The 17,300-nt window shown below is 38.8% G+C and overlaps 1 protein-coding gene across 1 annotated transcript; it reads left to right on the top strand.

The window, feature by feature from the left end:
* The first annotated feature begins 1,660 nt into the window (after positions 1-1,660).
* On the top strand, positions 1,661-10,213 carry hbae4 (hemoglobin alpha embryonic-4). Its single transcript, XM_061967280.1, has 3 exons — positions 1,661-1,946; positions 2,633-2,837; positions 9,994-10,213. Exons 1-3 carry the CDS (start codon positions 1,855-1,857, stop codon positions 10,120-10,122), a joined length of 426 nt encoding a protein of 141 aa, XP_061823264.1. The 5' UTR covers positions 1,661-1,854; the 3' UTR covers positions 10,123-10,213.
* Positions 10,214-17,300: the final 7,087 nt, after the last annotated feature.

Genomic DNA, 17,300 nt, shown 5'->3' on the forward strand with positions numbered 1-17,300 from the left:
CAAAAACCAGTATACCAATCTAGTTATATTTATATGATTGCACATCTAATGCAGGGGTGTCAAACGTACGGCCCAAGGGCCGGATCAGGCCTGCGAACAGGTTTTACCCGGCCCGCGGGTTGAGTTTGCTAAGCTTAAAAATAAACCCGAAATTTTTGAATGAAAGGAACAGCTGTTCTAAATGTGTCCACTGGATGTCGCAATAGCAATTATTTGTATCTTTGTAGATGATGCTACATATGTACATAATAAGCCACATGATGTTAGTGCACCAGTCTAGGAAAATGATCAAACTACATTAGGGATGTCAGATAATGGCTTTTTGCCGATATCCGATATTCCGATATTGTCCAACTCTTCAATTACCGATACATATATATATATATATATATATATATATATATATATATATATATATATATATATATATATATATATATATATATATATATACACAGTCGTGGAATTAACACATTATTATGCATAATTTGGACAACCAGGTATGGTGAAGATAAGGTACTTTTGAAAAAAATTAATAAAATAAAATAAGATAAATAAATTAAAAAAATGTTCTTGAATAAAAAAGAAAGTAAAACAATATAAAAACAGTTACATAGAAACTAGTAATTAATGAAAATTTGTAAAATTAACTGTTAAAGGTTAGTACTATTAGTGGACCAGCAGCACGCACAATCATGTGTGCTTACGGACTGTATCCCTGCAGACTGTATTGATATATGTTGATATATAATGTAGGAACCAGAATATTAATAACAGAAAGAAACAACCCTTTTGTGTGAATGAGTGTGAATGAGTGTAAATGGCGGAGGAAGGTTTTTTGGGTTGGTGCACTAATTGTAAGTGTACCTTGTGTTTTTTATGTTGATTTAATTAAAAAAAACAAAAAAAACAACAACAATGATACCGATAATAAAATAACCGATACCGATAATTTACGATATCACATTTTAACGCATTTATCGGCCGATAATATCGGCAGACATCTCTAAACTACATAAATAACATCCTGTAATTAGATTTTGGTATATTTTTTTTTATCTTGATAGATTGAAAATTAACACTAATGAGTTGACTGATGAACATTATCACATAATTTATCCAGAAAATATAAATAACGACAAATAAAGATAGAATACTATTAACCGCAACATGTAAGTGTAAAAAAAAAAACAACAACATTATGATTTGTACATTTTCAGAATGTGCTTGTTCTATTTTTAAACAAAGAAAACAATCTGGCGTTGTCTTTATTTTTAAGTTATCGTGCCGTGATTTTACGGCCCACTTGGGAGTAGATTTTTCTCCATTTGGCCCCCGATCTAAAATGAATTTGACACCCCTGGTCTACTGGGAAATATTGTGTATGCATTCAAATGACTTGATGGCCAGCTTGCATTCTTTTGTGAGCGATAACAAATCATCTTAACAATAACAAACAATCGAACCTTGTGAGAAGCATCGCAGCGGAAAGGGGCCAGCAGAAGTGGAGATGCATATCTGAGGAAACTTCCACTCCAGCTGTTGCTTTGAGTCTAATTCATGACATTGGAGCTTTTTGCAGAATGATGCACGTCACGCAGAAGATAGCAAGGAGGTTGTGCAGCCCCCCACCCTCACTGTGTTGTTGTCCGATAACACAGGGGAGGGAAAACACCCCCACTCGTGTCCACCCTTTACCATTAATCATAGTTAACTCCAGAAAGAGGGAAATTATTGATCATCTCTATCATTTTACAGTTTTTACCTGGCGGAAAAATGATGGATTAACACTAAAGTGAATCTTCTCGGTGGCGAAACGCTTTTTTCCCCCCGCCTCATGTGCAGCAGCTCGCTATGCTGTCCCAGAAGGAGAAAGAGCTACTTGCAACTGCATGGCGAGGGCTGACTCCCGCCGCTGGATACCTTGGATCGGACGCGCTCATTAGGTAGGTTCCACCTGTATGTACCTATGTGTGTTAAAAAAAACAAAAACTAATGTCATATTTGAGTGAAAATGTTATTATTGACACATAGACGTGCAGTACTTCCGAAATTAAAGACACTATATGTAAGAACAGCGTAGCTCCGTTGGTAGAGCGGCCGTGCCAGCAACCTGAGGGTTCTAGGTTTGAGCCCAGCCTCTGTCATCCTAGTCACAGCTGTTGTGTCCTTGGGCAAGACACTTCACCCACCTGCTCCCAGTGTCACCCACAGTGGTTTAAAAATGTAACTTAGATAATGAGTTTCACTATGTAAAGCGCTTTGAGTCACTAGAGAAAAGCGCTATATAAATATAATTCACTTCACTTCACAACCTCGCTTGAAACAGCTTTAAAATCCTACTAAGGAGAACAGCATCTGTAACAATGCCTTGTTAACCTTCAAACACCTACTAAGTGTTCTTTCATGCAGGTGGACCAGCCTGGACAACTGTTATATTTTGTTATCATTACAGTGTCTGTGCTAGCAATCCTATCGAGAGTGATTTTACATTTAAGGTCAGAAAATGTTGAGCTTAAGTCATGCGATGTTTCGTTAGCAACAGCATAAAGTCAGCTCCACGAGCTTTGTATGAAACCTGTAACAGTAACTTAAAAGTCAATCACGCTTCATTTGCTTGTGTGTTTTCAAGAATGTTTACGACCTTCCCCGGAAGCAAGACCTACTTTTCCCATCTCGACATCAGCCCTGGCTCCGCCCACCTTTTTAGCCACGGGGAAAAGATTGTCCTGGCCATCGCCGAGGGAGCCCAAGACATCAGTCAGCTGACAGTCACACTGGCCCCTCTGCAGACCTTGCATGCCTACCTGCTTCGTATCGACCCATCTAACTTCAAGGTGCTGGACTCGTTTGTAAGGGGAGTGCAGTGGAACCCGTTTAAGTCGGCCACGTTTAAGTTGACCGACCGTCTTTGATTGATTGATTGATTGAGACTTTTATTAGTAGGTTGCACAGTACGGTACATATTCCGTACAATTGACCACCCGAATAAGTTTTTCAACTTGTTTAAGTCTGGGTGCACTTAAATTGATTCATGTCGACGTCGACCACAGCATCAAGTCCGCCGTGGTCTTCTGATCACTAAAAATACAACGCATACGGTCAACCATTTCAAATTCAAGACCCGATCAGGTCCTTTTTAACACAAGTCGGCCCGTTTATGTTGACATGTGTTGTAGCGTTGTTAACGTCATGGTGTTTTTGTAAAGGTCAAGGTTCAACTTTATTGTCCCCGTGGGGAAATTTGTCTTGGGCACAGTGCATCATTGCTTTCTTAACATAACACAAAAACAACAGAACAAAAACACAAGCACAGACACAACCACAACCAGACAACTAACATATAAACATCAGAACTTGGAGCTTGATAGACATAGGTGGCACTTTGATGTAGGCATAAAATCTACAGTATGGAGATAACGATAAAGTACCAGTGTGCATTGCACTAGAGCTCATGGATAAAGTGCTGTGTGCTAAAGTGCTTAGTTCTAAAGTGCTATGTGCTAAAGTGCTATGTGCTAAAAAAAAGTGCTAACCTATGTATTAACATTCTATTGCACATTGTTGGTCAGCTTAATGGAGGCTGGGACAAATGATAATTTAAGGCGGTTAGATTTGCATAGTGGGACCCGGAGTCTTCTCCCTAATGGCAGGGTTCCATATTCAGGGAAGAGTGGGTGTTGTGAGTTGGAAATAATTTTCTTAGCTTTTTTCCTAACTGCCAGCTCATAGATGCTCTGTATAGGCTCATATTCTTTCCTCCCTACGATTTTCATTGCCGTTTTATGCATGCCGGCCAGTTTGCTTTTTAGCTTAACGGTTAGGTTGCCAAACCATGAGGTGATCCCGTATCTAATGATGCTCTCTACAATGGCACGGTAGAAAATCATCATGATGTGGCTGATGTAAAACCAGATTTGTGGTTCTAAAATCCTTCATCATCGCCCGTTCTCCTTATGTCCCTGGCCAAAGTTTAGTCAATCAATGACTATGTTCGGTTATGTCGACAACCACTTATGTCGATGCCAATCAGCCAATCCGAGGGGTGTCCACTTCAAAGGGTTCCACTGTATATACAATGGTAGGAATTTTGTTACCTATGCCATGAGAGTAGTACACTATGTACGACACACATGTTTATGTGTGCTATGACTATGAGGTTTTTTGTGAGTGGGGGGTACTAGGATGACAGGGGATACAAAACAATAACATATACCCCCATTTATTATTTACTTTTTACTTTTTAAATTCAATCTCAATTCTGTACACTGCTGCTGGAATTTTAATTTTCCTAAGGGAACTCTTCTGAAGGAATCAATAAAGTACTATCTATCTATCTATCTATCTATCTATCTATCTATCTATCTATCTATCTATCTATCTATCTATCTATCTATCTATCGATCTATCTATCTATCTATCTATCCATCTATCTATCTATCTATCTATCTATCTATCTATGAATACAATGGTATCAATTTTGTTACCTATGCCATGAGAGTAGTACACTGTGTACAACACACATGTTTATGAGTGCTATGGCTATGAGGTTTTTTGTGTGTGGGGGGTACTGGGATGACAGGGGATACAAAACAATAACATATACCCCCATTTATTATTTACTTTTTACTTTTTAAATTCAATCTCAATTCTGTACACTGCTGCTGGAATTTAAATTTTCCTGAGGGAACTCTCCTGAAGGAATCAATAAAGTACTATCTATCTATCTATCTATCTATCTATCTATCTATCTATCTATCTATCTATCTATCTATCTATCTATCTATCTATCTATCTATCTATCTATCTATCTATCTATCTATCTATCTATCTATCTATCTATCTATCCATCCATCTATCCATCTATCCATCTATCCATCTATCCATCTGTCCATCTATCCATCTATCTATCTATCAGCTCTCTTTTGGAGGATTTTTTCCCAAAAAAGTACTGCGTTTAAACAGAAATGTACTTTTCGGTCCATTGGAAATGGCTTTTACACTGCAAAAACTGAAATCTAAGTAAGATGTAATATCTCAAATAAGGGTGATATTTGCTTATTTTCTGTCTGATAAGATACTTCTTCTCACTAAGCAGATTTTATGTTAGAGTGTTTTACTTGTTTTAAGGGATTTGGTCCTAAATTATCTCAGTAAAATATCATAGCTTGTAGCTCAGAATTCATGACCTATATTGAGTAAAACATGCTTGAATCAACTGATTCAAAGCTGTGTCATTAACACTCACAAGTATAAATGTACTTTTTTAAAGTAATAATTTCTTAGTTCAAGCATGAAAAAAAAAAATCATGATGCCAAGCGCATATCATTATGTCAAGATAATGGCACTAGCATTTTCTTCATTTAAGAATATTTTTCAACATATTGAGCAAAAAGGTCTCTTTTTTTGTCTACCAAGAAAAGTGCACTTGGTATTAGTGAGAATATACTTATTTTAAGGTATTTTGGGGTTCATTGAGGTTAGCTAATTTGACTTGTTTTGGAAAGTCTTGACAAGCCTAATTTTCTTGTTCTATTGGCAGATAATTTTGCTTAGTTCAAATAAAATACCCCTAATTTTTTTAGTTTTTTTCTTGTTTTTGAACACTGACTTTTTGCAGTGTAGACACACCAATAGGTTAGCTGGAATCAGAATCAGAATCAGAAATACTTTAATAATCCCTGAGGGGAAATTCAGATTTTCAGCACAATCCCATTCAAGAGCAGACAAACATTACAGGGAGACAGAACAGGATCGCTGACGGGTCTGCCAACTTCTGGCGCCCCTTACAAAAAAGGTGAGAAACAGGTAAACGCTAAGGGATGGGGGGGGGCGGGTTGAGAAACAAAAAAAATCAGTCAAAGCCTGGGCCCCTGGAGAGGGGGTCCAGACTGAGGTCAAGGGAAGAAAAAAAACCTCATAGCCATAGCACACATAAACATGTGTGTCGCACATAGTGTACTACTCTCATGGCATAGGTAGCAATATTTGTGGTGTTTAAAATGGACCCTGCATGCCGCAATATTAGGCAATAAAACAAGGTATTAATGGAAATATATGTTACATATGTTTATTTTTTAAATCCTTCAAAGGGGAACAGCACTTTTTTATTTTTTTTATTTGCCCATCATCCACAATCCTTGTGTGACAAGAACATACGTCTTTCCCTTTTATGTGTGTTCTAAATAGTAAAAACTTTCAGTAAGAGGCAGCTAACAAGGCAAGTAATTGGGATACTATCTGTTCAGCCTATACAGCTTTCTAAAACCACCCAACAAATTTTTATATACATGCTCTAAGACGTATGTAATGTAGTAACAGGCACATTCATGATAAGGTGTAATATTTATTCATTTTGGTCATGTTAGGCATTTAAGTGCTTCTCATATATTTGGTGCATTATCCACTTTTGTGTTGAATATCTTAAAATGTGTTTCGTGGCAATTCAAACTTTGACCGCAGCATCAGTTGCTATGTAGAGCGGCACTTTCCATCATTTTCGGCAGACTGCGTTGCCGGAATGGGGCCATGTGAATCCCTTCCCTACCGTAAAAGAGTGACTTACAATGTCCGCTCTCACTGGGATGCAGACTGATGGGATGTTGTATCTTTCAGCACTAGAGCTATACTGAAGGAAACTTCAGTATAGTTCTCACACCTCGGATAAAAAAAAAATGCTTGCTTGCAATGTTGTGATGGCCCTATGCTGCGTTCCATTTGTTGAGAGCCAAGTTAAAAGTCATTTAGTATCAAGTTGGTATGCATCATTTCAAAAGTGATCAATTTTGTGGGATCTGAGCCAAGGATGTTGTTGTGGCTTGTGCAGCCCTTTGAGACACTCGTGATTTAGAGCTATATAAATAAACTTTGATTGATTGATTGATTGATTGATTGAACTACAACCTTGTACTACACAGGTGAGATGCATGATTTATAATCTAGCGTTAACTTTTACGAACTCAAAGATAATACAGGAGCTCAAGCTCCGCCTCGATTTTTCATGGCAGGTCGCAACCAACGTAGCAAGTAGATAATGGCTGGCTACTTGCTAAAGGTCGGAGGAGCAGTGTGAGCAAGGCGATGTAGTTCCTCTCTGTTAGTTCTTAAAATATAAATGTTGCTATAATGGTTAATATGCAGGCCATGGCATGTAAATGGAGTGTTGTTGGCAGTTTTTAGATGTTTTTAAAAGCGCTTTATGGGCGGTATAGATTAAATCCAACTATACGTTTTTCAATATTTTAAACGCACATAAAAGAGAAAGACACAATTGTGAATGATGGGCAAAATAAATAAAAAATAACACACCTTTCCTTTGAAATTTTAACTGGAATTGAAAAGCAATTCACAGAATGATATTCAAGTATAATTTAGCTTGTCTCTATTATGTTTATATTTTATGTTGTCCTCATCTCTAATTGGCTGAGGAAAATCACCTGCTTCTATGGTTTTATGACATGATGTGTTCACCTTTTAGAAAAATGGCAGACAGTACGATTTTCCTTTCTATTAAGTCAATGGAAAACTACGACGATATTATTAAATATATAGAACATCAAAATAATGATTAAAAACAATACTAACAATAACACATTTAAATATATATTAAAATTATCAACAACCTTTATTTTGGATACAAACATGACCCATAGTACAGTAAAAACGATAAAATTATCAACAAACAGCACCATCAAAATAGAAATAAAATAAAACACATAACAATTAAAAGACAAGACGGATAAATGTTCATTAAATGCCATAGGCACCAGTGTTCTAAATAGCAAAAAATTGTATTACCAAAATAGATAATAAATAATGTATTCAAGTAAATATCTATGTATGTTAAATCCTCTCTTTCCACTATTTAATGACTTAACTGCCTATATAAAATTGTTATTAGAATTTGTTGAAACAAATCTAACTAATAAAACTTCAACATTTAGGTTTTTTTTTCTCTGGAAGAAGTATGGGGCATATATGGGGAAGAACCTTCAAACAGAACCCAGGTTCTGTGGGGCGGCCATCTATCTCGACCATTTAGGTAGGAATAGAGAGAGAGTAGAAGGACGGCTATATAAAGAGAAAATGATAGATGGGTTTTGTTTAAAAAAATCTTCAAGCAATTCACGGAAAAATGTGAGCATTTCATGAACATTTGCAATCATTCAGATGATTTAAAATAATGATGACATGTTTTAATAGAGGCTTATTACCGGCAGGTGTTAGTCTCCTGTTTTGGCTGCGGATCCAAATGACCTTTTCTATTGGGCCCGTTGATTATTAGAGAACATTTTTTTAATTGTGTTGCACAGCTGCTAAAACTGTGTACTGGATGAAAATCTTCAGGTTGTTTTCAAGGGGACATAATAATTTCAGTGTACATTTAAAACACTTCCTTGTGGTCTGGATCAGTGTTTCTTAACCATAGGGCCAGCGCCCATTGCTGGGGAAACGAGAAAGCGCCTCCCGGAAGGCCGGCAAAAGCTGTGGTTTGTATGGGTCACACTTGTGGCAGTAATGATAACATCAAACAAACAAGGAAGACTGGAACTAAAATCATAGAGAAGCGCAAAAATTATGACTAAAGTGGTAAAGCTGTGTTTTCATTTGCAGTTTAATTTCATTGACAGTTTATTTAGGAAACATATATATGAAACATATTTTGTATTAAATTGAGCCAGAATGTATTAATTTTTATTGTAATTATTTATTTTATTTGTACTTAAATAGTAAATGTATATTCATTTTAGCACTGTTAATATTGATTAGTATTTAAATTATGAGTAAGATTACTAATTTAGTGTTAATATTTTAGTGTTGCCTGGGACCCAAGGTAGTGGGAAAATTGGGCTGCAAAATCAAAAAGATTAAGAAACCCTGATAGAATTATAAGTATTAGATATCATTTAGTGGAAATGTTGCTTAATTTTGCTACACAGTCATTTTTTAAAGCCGTTTTTGAGTCTGGAAGCGTTCCGAGATTGCAAATGAAACCACACCCACCCTCTGCAAAAACGTACACTCTTTAAATATATATCTTGAAGTCGAACGTCACTGCTATTTTTTTTTTCAAGACACTGTTGAAAATAAACGTCATAAACATTAAATAGACTCACCCGGTCACAACATGATTTGCACTCTCTGATCGGTGCATGAAAACATGTCACTGCATGTCGGTGTTAGTATGCACATGCCAAGATTAGGGCGCTTCCCTCCACCCCCTTCTGAGAGCTTGACTTAATGTCCAAACAAGTAGGTCCACCTCGCTGTGACATCACAACGTACGCAGACAGCAAAACCCGGCGAACAGAGGCATCCAGAACTGCGTGCAAGCTCACGCCTAAATCCATTAGTTTTAAGATTTGACATCGTAACAACATTTATAAGTCATAAATGACCAAATTCAATATCTGAAGCATCGGAAGTCGGCAGTTTACAGGCTCTAAATGTCCAAAATGTCTTTTTTTCTCTCTCTCTTTATTTAAAATAAGGACAGCACATATGAAAGAACATATACATGATATGTAAATCTGTCAGATTTTAACCAAGGGCTAATTTCTGTGCAAAATAAGGCCCGTTAGACTATTGTTGTGCTATGAAATGCAGACTATTCAATGCAAAACTTCACATTTATTAGCAGCACAAACTGGCTTTAACAATGACAAAACTAAGAGGGGACACTCTGATGCAGAACACAAATATCTCCATATGTCATCCGTTACATCCATGTACTGGACTAATCAAGAGAAGGAAAATACTTGGATGACTTCTATTAATTAGTCATCCAAGTATTGCTTAGATGACTAATCCAAGCAATACTTGCTGAGTTATGATTTTAATCATAACTCAGCATTTTCATAGTCACTGCATTTATTGTATGTTAAAGTGCTTTTTGGTAAAGATATGAACTTGAACTGCTTGGTTATTGTCTACACATCAATTTAATAGATTTTTCCTTGCTCCTTGTCTTGTATTTTTTGCCTCCTCTGCAGCTTCTGTCACACTGTATGCTCGTCGCCTTGGCCATTCACATGGGCGAGGACTTCACACCGGTTTTACACGCCGTAATGGACAAGTACCTGTCGGCCTTTGCAGCAGTACTTGCTGAGAAATACAGATGAGACTCGGCCAACTTACATCACCACCACTTTGTCTATTAAATATATTTAAGTATTGTTTCATGTTTTGTTATAATAAAACAAGTAAAAACAACTTAAGTTGTATGCATTTTACACTGGAGTGTCATGTTCTCATGTCTTCTGTCCTTATTCACCTCAAAAATATTAAGACCCAATATTTAGGATTGTTTTAATTACATATGAAATGTCCATGTGTTTAGATTACGTAACATTAATTTAAACCAAGTAATAAACTCAGTGTGATGCATCCACTCATCCATTTTCTACCGCTTATCCCACTCAAGGTTGAGGTGGGGAATTAAGCTTATCCAAGCTCAATGTGACACAGTCCAATATAAATAAAACAAGCTATTTATGTAATTAAATTGATAAATCCAAAGTATTTTAAATAAATTAATTGATGCTATTCACATACAGTATGCATCAATCAATTCATGTTCTATACCATATTGTCGTAAATACTGTATATACATGATGTAAGTATATATGTAATGTTGTAACAGGCACGTTTATAATAACATTTCATATTTAATATTTACGTATTTTGATCATTTTAAGCATACAAGGCCCATTAATTCAAAAAACGCATCACAACGTTTGCTTTGTTTTTCTTCATCACATTTCTGCTCACTGAAGACTTTGTGAGAGCCAAAAAAAACATAAAACATCACTTACTGTATATGGTCTGCTGTCATTAGGATGCGGACTGCAAGGATGTTCATATGAAAATGTGTCATAATCCTCACAAAGAAACAGGGGGGAGGGCAAGTGCTTTTCGTGTCGTCCTCGCCAGTTCCAGGTCCTAAATGGCTGTCAAAGTGTCCCAACTTGTTTGATTATGTCAACAGCCACCTTCTGTCCAAGTGATATTCATGATTTTTGATCTGCAATAAACTTCCAAGGAGCATGGAAACGATGATGATGTAAACATAGGGACACACGGTAGTGATCACGTTGCCGCTATCAATCAATCAATCAATCAATCTTTATTTATATAGCCCTAAATCACAAGTGTCTCAAAGGGCTGCACAAGCCACAACGACATCCTCGGTACAAAGCCCACATACGGGCAAGGAAAAACTCACCCCAGTGGGACGTCGATGTGAATGACTATGAGAAACCTTGGAGAGGACCGCATATGTGGGTAACCCCCCCCCCCTCTAGGGGAGACCGAAAGCAATGGATGTCGAGTGGGTCTGACATAATATTGTGAGAGTCCAGTCCATAGTGGATCCAACATAATAGTAAGAGTCCAGTCCATAGTGGGGCCAGCAGGACACCATCCTGAGCGGAGACGGGTCAGCAGCGCAGAGATGTTCCCAGCCGATGCACAGGCGAGCGGTCCACCCCGGGTCCCGACTCTGGACAGCCAGCACTTCATCCATGGCCACCGGACCTGTGCCCCCCCCCCTCAAGGAAAAGGGGAGCAGAGGAGAAAAGAAAAGAAACGGCAGATCAACTGGTCTAACAGGGGGGCTATTTAAAGGCTAGAGTATACAAATGAGTTTTAAGATGGGACTTAAATGCTTCTACTGAGGTAGCATCTCTAATTGTTACCGGGAGGGCATTCCATAGTACTGGAGCCCCAATAGAAAACGCTCTATAGCCCGCAGACTTTTTTTGGGCTCTGGGAATCACTAATAAGCCGGAGTTCTTTGAACGCAGATTTCTTGCCGGGACATATGGTACAATGCAATCGACAAGATAGGACGGAGCTAGACCGTGTAGTATTTTATACGTAAGTAGTAAAACCTTAAAGTCACATCTTAAGTGCACAGGAAGCCAGTGCAGGTGAGCCAGTATAGGTGTAATATGATCAAACTTTCTTGTTCTTGTCAAAAGTCTAGCAGCCGCATTTTGTACCAACTGTAATTTTTTAATGCTAGACATAGGGAGACCCGAAAATAATACGTTACAGTAGTCGAGACGAGACGTAACGAACGCATGAATAATGATCTCAGCGTCGCTAGTGGATAAAATAGAACGAATTTTAGCGATATTACGGAGATGAAAGAAGGCCGTTTTAGTAACACTCTTAATGTGTGATTCAAACGAGAGAGTTGGGTCGAAGATAATACCCAGATTCTTTACTGATTCGCCTTGTGTAATTGTTTGGTTGTCAAATGTTAAGGTGGTATTATTAAACAAATGTCGGTGTTTAGCAGGACCGATAATCAGCATTTCCGTTTTCTTGGCGTTGAGTTGCAAGAAGTTAGCGGACATCCATTGTTTAATTTCATTAAGACACGCCTCCAGCTGACTACAATCCGGCGTGTTGGTCAGCTTTAGGGGCATGTAGAGTTGGGTGTCATCAGCATAACAATGAAAGCTAACACCGTATTTGCGTATGATGTCGCCTAGCGGCAGCATGTAAATACTAAAGAGTGCAGGGCCAAGAACCGAACCCTGAGGAACTCCGCACGTTACCTTAACATAGTCCGAGGTCACATTATTATGGGAGACGCATTGCATCCTGTCAGTAAGATAAGAGTTAAACCACGACAAAGCTAAGTCTGACATACCAATACGTGTTTTGATACGCTCTAATAAAATATTATGATCGACGGTATCGAAAGCAGCGCTAAGATCAAGAAGCAGCAACATAGATGACGCATCAGAATCCATCGTTAGCAGTAGATCATTAGTCATTTTTGCGAGGGCTGTCTCCGTAGAGTGATTTGCCGTGAAACCGGATTGAAAAGGTTCACAGAGATTGTTAGACACTAAGTGTTCATTTAGCTGCTGTGCGACAATTTTTTCGAGGATTTTCGAAATAAAGGGAAGGTGGGACACCGGTCGGTAGTTTACCATGAGGTCAGGATCAAGGTTAGGTCTTTTGAGCAGAGGATGAATAACCACTTTCTTGAATGCTAGGGGAACAGTGCCAGAGGAAAGTGATAAGTTTATAATATTTAGCACTGATGGACCTAATAATACAAAAAGCTCCTTGATAAGTTTCCCAGGAAGTGGGTCAAGTAAACATGTTGTTTGTTTTATCCCACTTACACGCTGTAATAGTTCCTCTAATGTTATTTCATCAAAAAGAGAGAGACTATTTTGTATTGCAGTATCCGTCGTAGATACAGTTGTATCTGTGTTCATAGAACCCAGTTGTAGCTGGGATGCGTTGTCTTTAATCTCCTTTCTAATGAGTTCAATTTTCTTATTAAAGAAATTCATAAAGTCATCTGCCGAGTGGGTGGAGCTATTGGGAGGAGTCCCTTGTTGGGTTAGCGATGCTACTGTACTAAACAAAAATTTAGGGTCGTTTTTGTTGAGGCGGATGAGATTTGAGTAATATTTAGCTTTAGCTAAGGTAAGCATGCGTTTATACGATATTAAACTATCACTCCATGCTTGATGGAAAACCTCAAGCTTGGTCGCGCGCCATTTGCGTTCCAACTTTCTACATGATAATTTATGAGCTCTGGTTTCCTCTGTAAACCATGGGGTGCGCCTTTTAGGGGCCCTTTTTTGTTTTAGCGGTGCTATACTATCAATGGTTTTGCGCAGGGCATTGTCAAAGTTGTTAGTGAGGTTATCAATAGAGCCGACATAATTTGGGAATGGTGCCATTACCGAAGGCAGTAGGTCAGCAAGAGTCATCGTTGTGGCGGCATTAATGTTGCGGCTGCTATAGCAGTTATTATTATTATTAGTTTGTTGACAATGAGTCAGAACTTCGAATTTTATAAGGTAATGATCGGACATTACTTTAGTATACGGGAGTACCATAACTTTGGAGGTGGTGACACCCCTGACCAGCACTAGATCTATCGTATTGCCGTTGCGATGCGTAGGTTCATTTATTATTTGTGTAAGACCACAGCTATCAATTATAGTCTGGAGCGCCACGCGCTGAGGGTCCGATGGGGTATTCATATGGATATTAAAGTCCCCCATTATGATTATATTGTCTGCGTGCGTCACTAGATCAGCAACGAACTCTGAGAATTCATTAATAAAGTCCGAGTAGGGCCCTGGGGGGCGGTAGATAACAGCCATATCGAGAGGCAGCGGTGCGACAGACCTCATAGTAAGCACCTCAAACGATTTGTATTTATTATTTAGGTTAGGGGTAAGGTTAAAGTTTTCATTGTATATTAGTGCGACCCCCCCACCCTTTTTAAGGGCACGGGCAATATGCGCATTCGTATAGTTAGGAGGAGATGCCTCATTTAGCGCAAAAAATTCGTCTGGTTTGAGCCAGGTTTCGCTAAGACCAATGACATTAAGATTGTTGTCTCTAATGACCTCATTAACTAATAACGTTTTGGGAGACAATGATCTTTTGTTTAAAAAGCCCATATTATAAGTATTGGGCTGTTTTGACGAGTTTTTGTTTAAATTATCCGTAGTAGAAATATTAATAATGTTGCGTTTATTATACGTAGTGCACTTTAAATAGTTTTGACCATATCTAGGAATTGATACGACGGGAATTTTCAGATTGTTTGCTTGATGCTGCGATCGACTGAACGCATCATGATTTGCCACCTCAGTAGAATGCATATCTACCCCGGACACATTCACAGCAGAAAACACATTATGTGAGTTGTGTGTTATTCTAAGAAAATTGCTATGCGTACAGGAATTATCCAGCCTGGTGCTGGCTAGTTCTAGCTTAACTGACTCCTCACCCGGACTAGCAGGCTCTGTAATTGCCTGTGACCGGGCTTGCTCTAGTGTAGTTAGTCAAATGTGACTTAAACAGTAGTCTATATTCTTAGACAGGATGATGGCGCCTTCCTGGTTAGGGTGAAGGCCGTCCCTCATCAGCAAGCCTGGTTTGCCCCAGAAAGAGGGCCAATTATCAATAAACGTTAGTCCCTGTTGTCTACAGAAGCTAGCCAGCCACTTGTTAAGCGAGACTAATCTGCTATATCTCTCATCATTGCCTCTCGCAGGCAGGGGGCCAGAGACAATTACTCGATGCCTGGACATCTTTCTAGCGAGATCACAAGTCCTGGCTATGTTTCTCTTTGTAATCTCTGACTGTCTCATTCTAGTGTCATTGGAGCCAACGTGTACAACTATATTCGCATAACTAGTGGTGCGATTAGCCTGTCGTACGTGTTTACTAGGCCTGTTGCGAGTTAGCTCCCTAAGATTAGCCTCAATGTCAGGTGCTCGGGCCCCCGGGATGCACTTAATTGTGGCTGGTTTGCTAAGCTTTATGTTTCGGGTGATGGAGTCCCCTATGACTAAAGTGTGGTGCCCGGTAGACTGGGGTGTAGGACTAGCTAAAGAGCTAAATCTATTATGCGTCTCAACCGGTACACCGTAGCTTGTAGGCCGCTTAGGACTGCTACAGGCTGGGCTAGTTAGCTCGCTACAGCTAACGCTAGCAGATGTGTCCCTAACATCTAAAGTTACGAGATTACTCTGCTCTAACTGGCGGACACGGCCCTCTAGCAGAGCCAGCCTCTCCGTGAGTAAGGTGCAAGACGCGCAGGAAGCCATACTCACGGTGTTTTCTGTCACCGAGTGAAGTTCCTGCTGTCTTCCGAGAAGTCCTGGTCACGGTGCGCAGGAGTAGACTCCTTCTGACCGGCGCCCGGCGACGCCTTTCTCCGCGCTAGCTTCGTTAGCTTAGCAGCTAGCTGCTAGCTAGCTGCGGGAGGGGTGGAGAGACAGAGATCGGGTGATTTGCAAGTTAAATAGTACTACTAAATATGTTGAGAAAGTAATAAAGAAAGCTGCAGAACAATTTAAAAGCACACAAATAGAACGATACTTAGCTTTTTCGAAACAGCGAGCATACTATAAATAGTTTGTCTGCGTTAGCGCTTATAAAAACAATATCACGAATACTTGGTTAATATTCAAGTCACAAAATGTAAATGGAGTATTGTTGGCGCTTTTTGGATGGTTATTCTCAGCCATCTGCAGTAGTGCAGTTCAACACACATGAGCTAACTTGGTTAACATTTGCAGGTCTGGTGACGCACGTCAATGGACAACAAAGGCACATCTCACAATAGACACAACTTTAATCGAGTGTCTTGGAACATACTAGTTATAAGCAATGAGATGCACAATTAAATCTCGTACATACAGTTGTGCTCATAAGTTTACATACTCTGGGAGAATTTATGATTTCTTGGCCATTCTTCAGAGAATATGAATGATATCACAAAAACCTTTCTTCCACTCACGCTTAATGGTTGTGTGAAGCTATTTATTGGCAAACAACTGTGTTTACTCTTTTTAAATCAAAATGACAAAAGAAAGTACCAAAATGACCCTGATTAAAAGTTTACATACCCAAGTGAATTTGATCTGATAACATGCATAAAAGTTGACACACACAGGTTTGAATGGCTAATCAAGGTTCCAATCCTCACCTGTGACATGTTTGTTTGTAATTAATGTGTGTGTATAAAAGGTCAGTGAGTTTCTGGGCTTCTGACAGACCATTGCATCTTTCATCCAGTGCTGCACAGATGTTTCTGGATTCTGAGTCATGGGGAAAGCAAAATAATTGTCAAAGGATCTGCGACAAAAGGTAATTGAACTGCATAAAACAGGAAAGGGGTATAAAAAGATATATCCAAGGAATTGGGAATGCCAATCAGCAGTGTTCAAACGCTGAATAAGAAGTGGAAAATGAGGGATTGAGGTAGATCAGCAAAGATTTCAGCCACAACTGCCAGCAAAATTGTTCGAGATGCAAAGAAAAATCCACAAATACCTTCAGCTGAAATACAGGACTATCTGAAAAATTCTGGTGTGGCTGTTTCAAGATGCACAATGTGGAGGCATTTGAAGAAAAATGGGATGCATGGTCGAGTCGCCAGAAGAAAGCCATCACTCCAAATTACTTTGTTCCAGAAGTTTTGAGGCTTGTCTCTGTGCTGTTTGGCGTAATGTAAGCGGGATACTTTGTGACATTTGCGCAGAAATGGCTTTCTTCTGGCGACTCGACCATGCAGCCCATTTTTTTAATATAGACACTTACATGTGTTATTTTCATTATAACACTTATAGAAGGCTTTTAATTTTTTGCGGCTGCAGACAGATTCTTTTTTTGTATTTGTGGTCCAATATGGCTCTTTCAACATTTTGGTTTGCCTACCCCTGATCTAGTTACACAACACATTTGGTTTGATGATGTAATTTAAGATTTTGTATCAAAGAAGGCTAGAAAAATTCAAGTT

The sequence above is a fragment of the Nerophis lumbriciformis genome, linkage group LG11 (assembly GCF_033978685.3).
Source record: "Nerophis lumbriciformis linkage group LG11, RoL_Nlum_v2.1, whole genome shotgun sequence".
Lineage (NCBI taxonomy): Eukaryota > Metazoa > Chordata > Actinopteri > Syngnathiformes > Syngnathidae > Nerophis > Nerophis lumbriciformis.